This window comes from Protopterus annectens, chromosome 13.part0, assembly GCF_019279795.1.
Source record: "Protopterus annectens isolate FY-2018-M chromosome 13.part0, PAN1.0, whole genome shotgun sequence".
NCBI classification, from domain to species: Eukaryota; Metazoa; Chordata; order Ceratodontiformes; family Protopteridae; genus Protopterus; species Protopterus annectens.
This window is the reverse complement of record NC_056747.1, coordinates 234,465,904-234,481,856: the sequence shown is the minus strand read 5'-3', so window position 1 is coordinate 234,481,856 and position 15,953 is coordinate 234,465,904. Positions and strand designations below refer to the sequence as shown.

The 15,953-nt window shown below is 38.9% G+C and overlaps 1 protein-coding gene across 1 annotated transcript in view; it reads left to right on the top strand.

Moving 5' to 3' along the window:
- PEX12 (peroxisomal biogenesis factor 12) overlaps positions 1-15,953 on the top strand; it is a 152,652-nt gene that overhangs the window by 80,637 nt on the left and 56,062 nt on the right. The window contains exon 2 of the mRNA XM_044053782.1: positions 6,399-6,946. Coding sequence (XP_043909717.1) covers positions 6,399-6,946 — 548 coding nt within the window. The remainder of the gene's footprint in view (positions 1-6,398; positions 6,947-15,953) is intronic.

Genomic DNA, 15,953 nt, shown 5'->3' with positions numbered 1-15,953 from the left:
CATTCCGTACCCCTTTAGGGTATTTCTTGTCTACCATTGTTAGCTTTTTACTATTCTGCTAAAAATTTACTTTTTTATAATTGTTGGATTTTTTTTCCATGGCCTTTCCTTTCCCTTCTTTAGGTACAACAGGATGGCTGATGAACTGACTTCAAGAAATGCATCACCTGTTGGCAAAAAATACCCAATTCAGATGCTCACAGGGATGTATACTGCTTGGGTGCTGCCCATTTAGATGCAGATTACTCCCCATGTGCTGGCTTCAGCTCCAGGGCACTCAGATGAAATAAGCTTGTTTTGAAGGGCCTTCTCCATTCCCCTTCTGTTTCAGCTGGGGCTCAAACCCCCTTAAAGAAAACTGGCAAAGAGAACCCTGATTTGGCTTCCAAGGACAAAGACAATAGAAAGAGCTCTCCATATCCTACAGTGTCATCAGCTCCTTCCTCAGGGCCACTTCCAAAAGTATCAAAGTCGTATCCAACCACTTCTGATCCCAATGCTTCAAAATGTAAATCTCCTCGAATCTGGTCACCTGTTACTTTACCGGACCTAATAACTTCCCGACTCCCTTCTTCCAGCAGTCTCCTCGCAAGCACTCTAAACCATCACCCACTACCTGTTTTCTCTCAGGTCTTCCAGGAGTTTGTCCGAGACTCAAGTAGATAGGATGATGAGGAAATTCCTCAAAACTCGGATCCAGATGGAGGCAATCCTGTCTCCATCTCCCATCAGATCTGTGAGACTGCCTGTCACTAGTTCCCCTTTAGTTTCTCCTCAGATCTGACTTGCTATTTTGGAGCCCTCAGATCTGAGATCCCTGGGGGTTTCCTCATCTGATTTGAAGACCATTCATTCTTCAACTCTGGTCACTTCTCGTAGCCATCCTGCTCCCGGCCTTTTGGAGCTGGAGGACTGTTGGAGCTGAAGCATCAGTGCTGGATCTGGGGGACCAGAGTCCACTCTGAAGTTATCAGAGATGTCCCTGCCCCTTGGAGCTTTTGCTCTGGAAAGCGTGGGTCCAACTTCATCCTCTGGTGGGATGCTTACAGGGTTTCAGGGACCTGACAGTTCAGGAAATGTCAGTTCTGCTAATGTCTGCTTTGGTCTCCCCTAAGCGCTCTCTTTGAGAGTGTAGAGAGGGCTTTCTCTTTACCTAGAGAAAGGACATCCCTACCCCCTTCAAATCAGATCAGTCTACCTCCTTCAGGTTTTTGTTCTGAGCCTTGTTCTTCATTCCACTGGGACAGCCAACCTGTACAAGTCTCCAGTCAGTTTCTCAGTACTTAGTCACCACTTCTGATACCTCACCAGATCCTTCCCAAAGACAGGACACACTGGAGCAAGGGGGTCCCAGCAGATGCCTTGATTGTGACAGCAGCCATGAAAAAGAGCTTGTAGAGCTCTTCTGTCCATCCCACTAACAGGAAGTCCAAGGCCTTGGAAAGATTTGGTAAGTACATCTGTGCTTCAGCCTTTGCGGTCCTTGAATTATTCGGCACATTTTTTGAGAATGCAAAGATATTTGACTAAACAACTCTCTAAATCTCTTTCTGGATTCATGTCTGCAGAGGACCAAAGTAGTCTCCTCGCAACTGGCCACCCTTCAATCTATATCTAATATGTCCGTGAGTCTGATCTCCCATATGGCAGAAGGTACCTTACAGGTGGCAGGTTCAGGTATAACCTTTAAGAGACATGCCTGGATGCACCTATGGGACTTTGTGGAGCCCTTCAAGTCTTAATTCATCAGTGCTGTGTTTGATAGATCTTTCTTATTTGGCCATAAAGTAAAAGATAGGTTCTCTAAATGTGAGCGAGAAGGAAAGACTTTGTCTGCCTTAGGGATACATTTTTCTACCTCTCAAAGACCCTTTCCTGGAATCCATGAGGAGGAAGAAAGATGTGGTTCCGTAAATCCCAGGGTCCTTTCCAAGACTCGCAAGTAGTTGAGAGTTCCTCCCTCTGCCCCTGGAGAACTAATGGAAGATGCTGTTCTCATGGCAGAGGTGGCCCACAAAACCAGGGTTTCCAGAATTCCTTCTCGGACAAACCCTACCAGCACTCCTGAAAAGTGACCTGACTGGTGCCCTCTGAAGGCAATCATAGGGCGTTTGTCTCTGCACCAAAGAGCCTGGCTATTCATAATAAAAGTTTCCTGGGTGCAGATATCCAGAGGTTATATCTTACAATTTTCCCAAATTCTCCATACAAGAATGAAGAGAATCCCTATGTTCCACTCAGAGAAGCAGCAGGCTTGGAAATAAAAAAGCTGCTATAAAAAGTCATCCAGAAGTTTCCCCCAGACCAGAAAGGATCCAGGAACTATTCAGGAATCTTAGTGCCAAAGAAGACAGAGGACTTAAGACCCATTCTGGATCTCAAATTAAACCAGTGCATGCAATTTTCAAGGTTCTGGATTGTCACAGTTCAGTCAATTCTGCCCCTACTATGAGAGGATGATTTGATGTGCTCAGTAGATCTTCAGGATATGTATTATTGAATAAAAATGCACAGGCATTCCAGAAGGTATATGTGCTTTCGGTTGGGTGCCAGTCAGTATCGGTTCAGAGCATTGCCCTTTGGTCTCACCACACCCCCTAGAGTGTTAATCAAGTACATGGCAGTGGTAACAGCTCACTTGAAATTGCTTGGATTCTGAGCATTTCCGTACTAGACGACTGTCTTTTAACTGCACCAATCAAGCATCTTCTCCAAAAGGCAAAGGATTACTTGCTCCATTCGTGTCTCCACCTAGGCATCAGTCAATTACAGCAAATCACAATTCACACCTGCACGGAGTAGGGTTCATAGGTGTTCATCTAAACATGGTCAGTCTCCCTCCAACTCGCATCCGGACTCTTAGATCACAGGTCAGGAGAGTAATGCTGCATTCTTTTCCAGCACTACTAATCTTACAAGCTTTGAGATCCATAGCAACAGCTATCACCATAGTCCCTCTAGTCAGGTTTCACATACAAGTTCTGTAGTAGACCCAGTCCATTCTTCATCAGCCTGTGACTGTCTCAGTCAAGATCACACAAGCTTGCAAAAGATCTCGTCTTCAGTGGCTTCACTCAAATGAAATTTCCAAAGGCTGTCTATTTGTTCTTCCCCTGCCCATGGCCACGGGGACCATGAATGCCAGTAGGGGGCAGTACTTGGGAAGCACAGTTCAAGGTACCTCCATCAGAAGAGGCAAAGATGCATATCAATATCCTGGAATTGAGAGCAGCCGTCCTAGTATTGCAGGCTTTTCAAGACCCTGTCCCCTTTGGAACTACTGCTATTCAGATACACCATGCTACAAATATATTGTCTATCGGCAAACAGCGAGGAGCCAAATCTTGCCCACTATGTTGAGAAGCAATGAGAGTATGGCAATGGATGATGTCTTCTGGTTGCTTTCTAATTATAGTGCACATACCAGGGAAAGCCAATGTGACTGTGGACAAACTAAGCAGGTCCATTCTGATGCCTCACAAGTAGTTTCTCAGTAACAAAGTGGAGGAGAGAATTTTCCATCGATGGGGCCAGCCATACTGGGACTTTTTGCTTCTCCGCTCAACAGCAAGTTCTTTGCCCTGATCCATAAAGTGGAGGAGTCACCGTGAGATGCTCTAGTCCACAACTGGCCCACCGGTCTTCTCTTTGCTTATCCACCATTTCTTCTCATCCACAGATTTCTACAGAAAGCATACTGGTTGAAGAGCATAGTTGTCCTCATTGCACCTTTTTGGTCTTGTCGGATTTGGTTACCCTTCCTCTGGCCTCATCTTCTACATCCACTTTGGATACTGGATCCTAATCTAGACCTCCTGTCTCGCCTGACAGGTATGACTCATCCATTCATAACAGGCCTCAAACTTGACGGCAAAGTTTCTCCAGTTCCACTGACTGCTGCATAGCCCAGACTGTCCTTCCCAGCCTGTCACATTTTGTTAGTCTCAAAAAAGCTTATACTAGAAAGATTTAGAAAAGCAACTGGAAGAGATTTGTGTTCTGGGCCCTTAAGGAGGGATCTGGACCCCTTTTTTGCCCCTGTACCAGCTGTACTTGATTTATGTAGCTTCAATTTTCAATGAAGGAGCTAGTTTTTCTACTATTAAGGTCCATTTGGCTGCCATTTCAAATTTCCATTTAGGTAAAAAATAATTCTTCAGTAGCTTCTTCTAAATTATGTAAAGTCTTTTTCAAAAGAACTTTTCTACTTAGACCTCCACTGAAGGACCTACTACTTTTTGGAATTTAACTATTTTGCTTCAGACTTTGACCCAAAGCCCCTGTGAACCCTCAGCCTGGTCAGACCTTAAGCTTTTGTCTTGGAAAATAATTTTTCTAGTCATTATTACATAAGCTAGACTAGTATCTGTACTCTAGGGACCATCTTCCAAATCTTCTTGTCTGGTTTCCACAAAGACAGGGTGTACTTGTGGACCAACCCACCTTTTTTGCCTAAGGTAGCTTCTGAATCTAATATCAACCAGGTCATTAACCTCCTGGTTTTCTTCCCAAATTTTTCAAAAAAGGGAGAGTACATGCTCCCTCTTTTGGATGGAGTTTTATCTCCATCAAACCAAGGATTTCTGGAAGACCGACCAGTTGCTTATATGCTTCTCACCTAACAGATTGGGCAAATCAGTTCCCAAAGTTAAAATCTGTTAACCATTTGGCCATTGTATCTCCCTCCTCTGTTGTGAAAGAAGATTGTCCTTGCCTAAGCCTCTTCGAGCTCATTCCATGTTGTTTATGCTGTATCCTCAGCCTTTTGGTCAAGAGCTTGTATAGATGATATTTGTGCAGCTGCCACTTGGTCCAGTGCTCATAACTTTACTGCTCATTACAAATTGGGAGTCTGTCTCTAGGAACAGAGCTGTGTTTGTCTACGCAGTACTCCAAAATATCCTTCCATGAAGACCACCCAGGGTTCATCTTGCTGGGGACTCTGTCCCATCAATTGAGGAATGAATGAATGAATGGAAAGGACAACATCAGATAAAAAAAAAAAAAAAAAAAGTTATGTACTCACCATAACTTTACATCTGTGTTGGCCATTTTCTTCCTTTCTTAACTTCCTGACCTCCTAACCTTCTTCCCTTTGCTCCTGGAGATGTCTAAGGGTTTCAATTTGGGAACTGTTGTTCCTCGTTTGAACTGCAGCTCTTTTTCTAATTCTGTACCTTCTTGAGTTCTCCTAAGGTATTATCCACTGTCTTCTATGGGCAGCAAACAGCATGATCTGAGGTATGTTAGGAAGGCTGGACATTGAGTGAAGGCAGGGGCTCAAGAGTTTGGATCCAAGGATGTGGTAGAAGCAGCCGAGTCAGATCGTAGACCCATCAGTTGAGGAAGAATGAAAATAGACAGCACAGAAGTTCTGATCTGGGGAGTACATTTTTTTTCAATCACTGTGTGCTGTATTAAATATTCACTGTATTGATTTATTTATCCGTACATTTTTCTCCTGTGCCCACATGGTCAGTTTAGTGAAGTTCTTTTGCAGGCATGTCCTATCTGTTAACACACATGTAATCAGTTTACCCAATTTTAAGTCATCTGCATACAGACTGTAGAACACCTGAGATGAAAAAGATTGGTCTGAAATATACAGTCTAAACAAGTAAAGGCCAAGGACAGAGCCCTGTGGGGACACCCTGACTGTAACCACAAATTTCACTTGTCTAATTGCTGTATGATACTTCCCATGCCCTATTTGTAAGCCATGCAGCTATCCATCTTATCAAGAGTACATCAATACCTAGTTCTAATTTATTGATTAGTGTTTTGTGTATGACCCTGCCAAATAGGTTTATAGGTTCATAGGCAAGTTCTAGGCTAGCTGCCCTTGTGGGCCATTTTAAGCCTAGCCAGTTTCCCTTAAATGTGAGAATCAGTCCCTGTACCTTGTGTCTCTGAGGTAAACACCCTAACCATTATGCCAAACTTCTGCTGAAATTAAATCTATATAAATTACATCACAGCATGATTTTTCATTCATAGCTGTTATTTATGGAAGGAAAAGGGTATTAAAAGGAATGAAGAAGTAGCTGCATGGCTTGAAAGACCAGAACCAAAAATTAGAAACATTCTTGGTCCAGAAATAATGAAAGCCTCTCATAAGAACAGAAGTCAGATTTTTACATGTGAAGTACAAGTGACTGGTTAAGCAGTTGTTACACTTTGTAGCTGTACTCATTTTCTGCTGCATGGAGTTCATGGAATTTTAAACTCGGTTTGGCTATAATAATGTGCCATTTTCACGTCTTCATTTTGCTTCAATTTGTACCTCTCATAATGACAGTATTTCCAGGTCTTGGAGACGTTGATAAGTGTTTGGCATTTGGTACTTTTTTTTTTCTTTTTCATTTAAGTATTTAGACTGTTAATGTTCTGTTTCACAGGTTCTTGCCGAGTCCAACCCAGCCAGATATGGCTTTCTTTGGCATTGGTTTGATGAAATTTATGCAGCCCTGGATCTTCTGCTTCAGCATCGCTATCTTTCCCTGACAAGTGGCTCATTTTCTGAAAACTTTTATGGCCTAAAACGAGTAAATGCTTGGAATAAGAAGGACTTAATGCGACTAGCTAGTAAAGGACTTCCTAGCAAACTTTACTGGAAATCCCTTTTCATGCTAGTCATGGTTCCATATTTGAAGACAAAACTGGACAGAATTTTTACCCAGATGAGGGAAGAGGATGACTATTACATACATCTTCCAGAATCTCACTGGAAACGTTTTTGTAAGGCATTTTTAGCTGCTTATCCATTTGTTAATATGGCTTGGGAAGGATGGTTTCTCACATACCAGTTGTTGTATATTTTTAAGAAAACATACCATCACTCACCACTGCTGCTGTTAGCTGGAGTAAGGCTGGTAAATCTAAGAGGAGAAGATATTCGAGCTTTTGATAAGATGCCCTCGTTTGTGTATCCACAGCAAGGAAGAAGGTATGTTTATGGGAATGCATAATCTAACTAAGGACAGAAATAGACTGTAAAGCTTGTAAGACTTGCTTGGCTTGCATATTCTGCCTATTTCCATATCAGATGCATAAGTTGCAAAATCATCTGAGTTTCATAGCTCATCTCCCCACCTTGTCCAAATAAGACCCTGTGTCAGAGGCACTGCAGGTTATTGCAACTATCATGGTTGCTATACACAAAACTAGTTTATTGCATCTTTCGCTTTATATTTGCTATTTTATTTGATTTGATTTTTTTTTCTTTTTTTACTGGTGTTGCAGTCAAGTAGTTATGATCTTATGGTTTTAGAAGTCTAACTGCTACTGTGTGATTGGTTTATATCAGTTGTCACTCTTAGTACAATACTTCAGCAATGAACCATGCATCAGTACTTTGAGTCTGATCTCTGGTATATTGTCTCCATAGTGAGATACCCACTGATGCACCCCTGTCCAGTCGGAATAAGGAGTGGATCACAATTTGCCTGTTGGGTGCAAAGATTCATCATATCACTCACGCACTCAAGTCTTTGCACCATAAGTACACACACGACACAGGCATAGTACATGTGGGAGAAAACTACACATACCTCCCTGGAATACATGACAGAGCTCTCAAAATATGTGATTGAGGCAGGCATGAACCTAGCCTTTAGCAGCTGTACCATTATTGAGAATGATACAGCAATACGAGCAAATGTTTGACTTCCATTGCTTGGCTTAACTTCTAGTGTCTTTCAAGGGGAGTCCAAATATAAATATCAGCCTGGGAAGAGTCATGCTAGATGGTCCTAAATAGTATGCCAGGAATACCAGCACACATCTCCACAAGGCTTTGTTATGTTGACTAAAACCTTGCCTACCCCATAGTACCTTTTTTAGGCAGTGTCACTCTTCAAAAGCTTCTGACTTAAAACAAACTGATTTAACCTAAAGTGTTGCTGCTCAGAGCCAAGAGTCGTAAACTTCACTTCATACAGGTACTGCTTACCCTGGAATACATAGATGTATGATATATGCATCATCACAGAGAACTGGTTCAGGACCTTTGAGAGTACCACATCAATGCAGAGTTTCAACAACTACCTCCATATTGAGCCCCACAGTACTAGATGAAGGCATTAATGGTGGCAGTGTCTCTCTCTATTCATAAAACAAAATATTGCCTCCAGGCTTGTTAAACTGGATAATGACTTTCACATCCAACTTGCCTTTAAGAAAACCCATTATCACATCATAGCTGACTATAGGGAATCTTCTGTCTCCCCTTGACCCACACCTCCTACCAGACTAATACGGAGTCCGTATGCATTAGGCCAAACATTTTCTTAGGGAATTTAAACTACTTCTTCATCAGGTGAGATACTTGTACATTTCCTAATATGTATACCAAGAGATTTTTGGACTTTAACTGTTCCAGAGATTGTGTTATAATCTGCACCCCAACTAAGGAAGAAAGAATCCTGGACTTGGTCTTCACCAGTGTGGCAGTACTATTTCCTACCGATTGTTCATCCTTTGTCAAATCAGTCTAAAATCAGTCACATAAGACTGAAGCTGGAAGCTTCCTCAAATACCTCTGTAGTCAGAGAGTCAGAGATTATGTGAAAGCTAATCTGTGAAAACTGAGTGAGCTGGCTAAATTCAGCATCCCCATCCAACCTGATGACCTCATTGTGTATACGGAATCCTTCTCTCTCAGATTTTATGCACATGTGAGTAGCTGCATAAAAGCATCTGTCCCCCCTCCCAAAGAAAATACAATGCCAAATATAAAAATTAATCCCTATGGTAAAACCCAAATGTAAATGGTCTGTGCAATAAAATAAAAAAAAAAAATCATTGCATGCAGTAATAAATGTAACCATCATGATGTCAAAAATGATCTTGCTAAACTTAACAAAGAACTTGGGTCCCTTATCAAATTAACCAAAGCTAGATATGAGGTAAAAATAGCAACCTAGGCAAATGACAATCATAAAGCCTTCTTTAGACTATGACAAAAACCTCAGAAACAATGCCAAGCACTAATAGTAAATGATATATCCTGTACTCACACCCTGAGGATATAGCCAGTCTACTGGAAGATAAATTTATCTCTAACTTCATCCTCCTGCATTATGAGGTCACATAACCAGCCTCTACACCTCCCCCTTCAAATCTCCTTAAACAAATCTGTGACTGAAACCATGTGTGAGAACATTTTGAGTATTATCTGGTACATTTACCCAAGATATCTGAATGCTGTTTTGTTTTGGTGTACTACCCCTTTGGCTGTGTACTACCCCTTTGGCTGTGTGTATCTGCTATCACCCAGCTGATGTCTTAGATCATTGGGGGGGGGGGGGTTCTGATTCCCAGTACATTTTATTTGCAGTGTAACTTTTGTTTGGATATGCACATGGCACACCCACAACATATGCTCCATAATTCCTCATACTAACAAATAATAAAAATAAGTAAACAAAGCAGAAGTCCAAAAATAAATTCACACACCTTCAAGGAGAATAAAGGAAAGGAAAAACAACTTACCTTTTAGAACAGGAAATCTGGATAAAGACAAAAATAATAGGGGGACAAAGGCCCCGAAACAGGCAGACATTATTGCTGTTATAAACTTAGAGAGTTGCTAGAATGGCAAGACTTGTGTTAGCATGTATTTTCTGGGAGATACGAAGTATGTCAGGATTTAGTGACTTCAGTCCATAGTGATTTGCTAGGAAACTACAAATTTTATGAGGAACAGACCAAAAATATGATGCAAAAATATGCACATTCTATGAAAATCTGGACAGTTGAGAGGTATGGCAGTAAATGAAATAAAAGACCAGTAAAAAGGCAATAAAGCTGCTTCAGTGACGTTTGTTGTTTAAGCCAAAAGGTTACAAAGTGTTAAATTTTAATAAGCACAGTCCTTTTGTACAGTATCTGCTATTTTAATGAATGCCCATATGTAGCCACCCTATCCAGTTTCTCTAAGATAGTGCTGATGTTACTTGTTTAAGAACTACTTTCTAAATCCCTAAAATGGTGAAAGGCTTTGTTTTCTAAATCCCCAATATATACTGTAGCATTCTTAAATTTCCTGGTGGTCTGCCCTATGTAGAAAAGGATCAAAGTACTGGTATAAGTGATGCTCAGGGTGTTGTACTACCCTTTGCTGACAGTGCATTCAAATAAGAAGACGAGTAACAAATCGACAGGTGCCGCCATTACTAAGGAAATGGTACTCTGGTTAATGACCAAGAAAGGTCAGCTGTGGTAGTTTGTAATGACTGTGGACTAAATTGCCAGTATTTTACCTGTATTATTTGAAGTAGAAATTAAAAGATTTTTTTAAAAATAAGATCAGTAATCAGAAATTGCTAGCATCTTTTTCAATCTTAAGCAACTTAAATCTTGTTGCAAAAACATACTTCACCCTTTAGGTAAGAACTAGATTTTCTGCAGTTGTGTTTAATTGAAAAATCTAGAGTAAGAGGAAGAGATGTCTTTATTCTAGTAAGATGTATGTAGTGATATTAATTGAAACTGTCCATAATTCTCACTCCTTCCCCTTTGTCTGGTTTCATGATCCAAATATTTCTATTCCCCACCAGTTCCATGAGGCAGCTTCTCTCCATTCATGAGGTTTTTCATGTATTTTATATTTTGTCTAGATACTTCCCTAAACTGTTCCTCACATTTTCTCAGTTACCCCGGGATTTGCAGGAGGTTCAAAAATATTTTTTCCCTGATACAGATGGTGTCAGTAAGGGCTTTAGTGTTGTCACAAAATAATTTTAAATTCAGATTCCTGATGAATAACTTAAGTTGAATCAAGGCTGGCAAAACATTCAGTTTAAAACTGTGAACAAAATTTAATCCTTTCTTAAAAGCATTGTAAGCTACATCAGAAACATTTACAGTAGATAACCTGAAAATATTGAAACGCTCCTTAGTTAATATTTCAGTCTTGCTAAAACATCCACAAGGACAAATACTTAATCTAGTAAGATGTTTGTAATGCTGTCAGGTGAGCCAACATACAGTAGAACATCACGCAGTGAACTCAACATTGTGTGTAAGTTGGATTACTTCCTTACAGATTTGTTTTTTTCAAAGGCAATGAATGCTGAAACGTTACATTATTTGAAAGTGGCCAAACCACTTGTACCTGTGTTTTTGGCATGGCAAAAATATAAAAATGCCAAAGTGATCCACCCTTCAGACCCGCAGTGGCAGCGGAAAATTCTAAAACAAAACCCTTTGGTAACTACATTCATATAGATGTAAAGGGTTGTTTAATACAAAAACACATTTTAAAAGATTCCTGGTATCTGTCGCCCAGTTTAAATACACTTTGTTATGATGAGGCTATATTTATTACTGTAGATGTAGTTAATTTATTTACTGTCATACTGCACAAGATAGATATACAATAGTTTGTGTCTTGTGTAATCAGACGGATGAATTTTCTACCACAAATATTCAAGTATTAAGTAAATTGCTTGAATGAGTGTTAAATAGTCACATCTAGTATGAAGGAGAATACTTTCATTAAATTTCTGGAGTGGAAATGGGGGTAGCATGTGTCCCTTTATATGCTAGTGCTGTCATTGCTGAATGGAAAGAGTTATTTGTGTTTACTTCTGAGTCCGCCCCCTTGTTAAATGCTTATTACAGACTCTTGGACGATATTTTAATGTCATGGAAGGGTTCAGTCCAACAATGGGAAACATTTTATATGGAGCTGAATGAATCCACGACCTTTTTGAAGTTTTCTTAAAATACAAATTTCATCAAAAATCAATTTAGATGTGAAAATAGCTAAAGATAGAGTTTTATCACAAAAAAAATTTTCCAACTCTTACCTACATTTTACAAGCTGTCAAGCTGTACACCATAAGAAAACTATTGTGAAAAGAAAAGAACAGACGGTTCGACTTTCCAGATTAATTACTATTGATGGAGTTTTTAAGGAGGAGTTAGATTATTTAAGCAATTTATTTTTGGATAGGACATATCCAATGTCCTTAGTAAACAATATTAAAAAGGAGATTTTAAAGGGTCAAAATGATAAATTTGCACCCATACTTCAAATTTGAGTCCTAACATTTTAAGACCTGAAGGATTTAGTATGCCCTTCGATAATAGGACAAATAATTTTGACAAATTTGACTGTTCCCTATAGTAGCAATGTTCACAAATATGTGGACGTACTTAAGAAAAATTGGAATACAATGTTTAGTTTAGAACTTTGACAAATTATCAGTGATCAGCCAAAGATAGTCCTTAGTAAAGGCAAATCTATTAAAAATTTGTTGGTGTCACCTAGTGACAATGTACTGTACACAAATGTTATCACATATTATGTAGATATGTAGTTTTTGTAGATACTGTAGGTTTATTCACAAAGGACCATATATCGTGGTTGAAGGGTTCGACAGAACCATTGTTTGTCCAGGGAGATGTAGTTGTAATACTATAAGAGTAGTATACCTTGCCAGCTGTTCTCTATGCAACACATTTTATGTTGGTAAGACCAACAGGAAGTTAAAGGAGCGAATTAGACAACATACCTATGATATTCGAAATAGTAAATTTGCTAATGAATTGTATAGACAGTGTTTTATGTGATGGATTTAAAAAGTTCACTTTTTTATGATAAAGTTGCCACCTCAGACAGAGGTGGTGATGTGGATAATTTCTTAGAATTTAAAGAATAAATTTGGCAGCTGAGACTCAATGCAACAGCTTCGCCTAGTCTTAATGACAGTGCTATCACCAGTGCACTTAAAATAAGAGCTAATAAGATTTGAAATGTTATAAATTAGTTTTAATATATTTATAAAGTATTAAACTTTTTAGTAAAATGAAATAAATTATTTTCTTGTGTACATATATTACACACACACACACACACACACACACACACACACACACACACACACACACACACACGTGTGTGTGTGTATATGTGTATATATGTGTATATATGTGTGTATATGTGTGTGTATATATATATATATATATATATATATATAATATAATCTATGGGTCTACTTCATTTGATCGAAAGACCATTTGACCTAAACCCATTTGATCGAAAACTAGTATTCACCCCAGGCCAAATACACTTTCCAGTTCCCTCCTCCAGTAAATGGCAGATAAGTTTAGATGCCACAACACTTCCAGGTATCAATGATAGCATAAGTTTAAAACCATTTGTATTATTAAATGAATAGTGACTTCTCTTATTTTAACTTGTACATATTTGTTGATTTTTAATATTACATATATAATTGAATATGAATTGATGGTATTCATATATCATCTATATTATCATATAATAGATACAGTGTAGATTGTAGGTAGTTTAGTACACTCTATATCAATAAATATTGTGATATATATTTAATATATTTAATTGCTACACTAATTGTTTTTTGGTGTCAAAACTGCTTTAAATGTGGTATAATTATTGTGAGCATTGGTTCTGATGAAATCTGGGGTTGACCAGATGAAAGCGCTTAACCATCAGTAACAGAGTCTTGCTTGGTTTTTTATGGTGTATATTTAATAAATTGGATTCATCGTTAATGTTGTGGTATTATCCTTGTTCGTGTCCTTGGATCTGATTTGGGCTGTTTGAGTGTTTAGTTGGCAGAGTCTTTAACAATATCAAAGATAGGTGTAGCAATAGAAGATGAGGGAGAGATGTCTAGTGTAGGATTTGGAAAGGCTGAAAAAGTGAGCAGAAAGGTGGCAGCTGAGGTTCGGTGCTAACAACTACATAGTACTTCACACCAGGGGTGTGTAGCGTAATTGTTTCAGCTGAGAAAAGTAGAACTGCTTAGTTGACAGTAGGGAAACTGTCTGGGAGTGTTGATACCTGGACTGGACAGCTAGGAGTAGACAGAGGGCAGAGGCAGCACCAAGAAATACTGTGCTATATCCTTGGATGGGAACAGATTTCAGAAGTAGAGAGGTTCCCACTCTTGAGGGCTTTGCTCAGACTACACATTCGATATTGTGTGCAGTTCTGAAGTACATATAAGGAAAAATATACTAGATTAGTGGGATGTATTTGGAGGAAATCTGTAAAAAAGTTCCATGGTATGGAGGGGAATTAATCTGACCAGAAGGCAGATGAGGTAGAGCCCTTCTTTCTTGAAATCAGAAGAAACTAGAGAGGGGGATAATACTGGCACAACAAGATCACGTAAGGGAGATGTGAAGAATAATACAAAAGGGGAAGAGGGAGAACAGACAGCAGATAAGAGTTCTACTGTCTTGATCATTGAAATAATTTATAAAAATGGACTGTGCAACTCTTTGGAGAGGGAATGTATAGATGCATTCAAGAGTGTAAGACTGGTGGAAAAGTAAAAGAGGAAGGTAAAAATTGAGGGGAAGTATTCTTGAAGGGCAGCCTAGACAGGCTTGGTGTCTCCTTCTGCTGTCAAGTTAATATGATATAATGGCAAGTTATAGACATTTTATTTACGGTAAGCATACTTAAGCAGGACATAATTTGTTACAAGCTGTTGCTACCATTTAGGGCTCACTATCAAAATGAGAGTAAAAGCAGCATTTATGTATAAATAATTAAATGTGATTTAATTATTCACAATGACATGGAGGGATGAAGCCCTGACTACAGCCTAGACAGCCCAGATTCAGCTAGTGACCCAGCCTTTGGAGAAGCCAGTGTGAGGAACTAAGTCCTGACAAGGACAAAGCCTGCTTGCTTCCACTGGGGGAGAAGAAAGAGGACAGCTCCCCATTGGAAGTTTACAAATGCATATGCAACCAAACACAGCATAAGTTAGGGTGTAACCTTCAAGTTTAACATCTAGCTATGGCACCTGACCGTTCACTTCTCTTTTTACTGAAGTTATATGTTTCAGTATATTTTAATGGATACACAAGTATGTAATAGTGAATACACTGCAATTATGTGGGGAGCTATGCCCCCCACACACCCTAACTTTATATTCTCACTACAGAGTCGCAGTGCAGTGAGCAGGGGCTGTATTCCATTTTTGACCAAATGGGTTTTCAGAGAAATGCATTTTTGGTGACGTGAACTGCCCGAAATAATTTTCGACTAAATGTAATTCGACCAAAAGCAGCACACCTGTGTGTGTGTGTATATGTGTATATATATATATATATATATATATATATATATATATATATATATATATATATGAGACTATTTGTACAGTTTTAATGGATTTAACAGTTTATAATTATTCCAAATTGGAAATACATGAAGGTCATTTCAACACTTTGGCCAAGGGTATGAAATTTATCCCCACACCTAGGTTTGATCTGGTTGATAGTATATGTGAATTGAAAAAATTCACAAGAAAGATGAATTTAGCCATTATGTTTAATGAAAAAGGTTACAACAAAAAACAACAGCAAGAAAATATACCAAATAAAACCAATACTGATCTGATTGTGAAAAGTCAATTTATACCTTTTGGGTACCCAGTGATTGAAATGTATGAAAAAATAATGACCAGGAAGTTGTATAACCTATATAGGACACAACACAACACAGGTTATAGTAATTTAACCACAGGAGAAAATGATACATTAAAGGAACTACAAACAGATTCCAGTATTAGGGTTATGAAACCAGACAAAGGTGGGGGATTGTAATATTTGAGACCCATGAATATAATAAGAAAATGTATGACCTGTTATACGATACAGGCAACTATGAATCTATTTCACTTAATGAAATCAATATTGCCTATCGGAGAATTGATTCATACCTAGAGGAATATCTTATAGACGGTAGGATTAGTACAGAAACACACAAATTCATGACTGTCAAACATCCAAGATTAGCCACGTTGGTTGGAATACCTAAAATTCATAAATCTATTGATGACCCCCCTTTTAGGCCTATCATATCTGGAAGTGAATCGAAAACATTCCCAATAGGAAAATCTATAGATGTGAGAATCAAACATATATATGATAAAATACCTCAT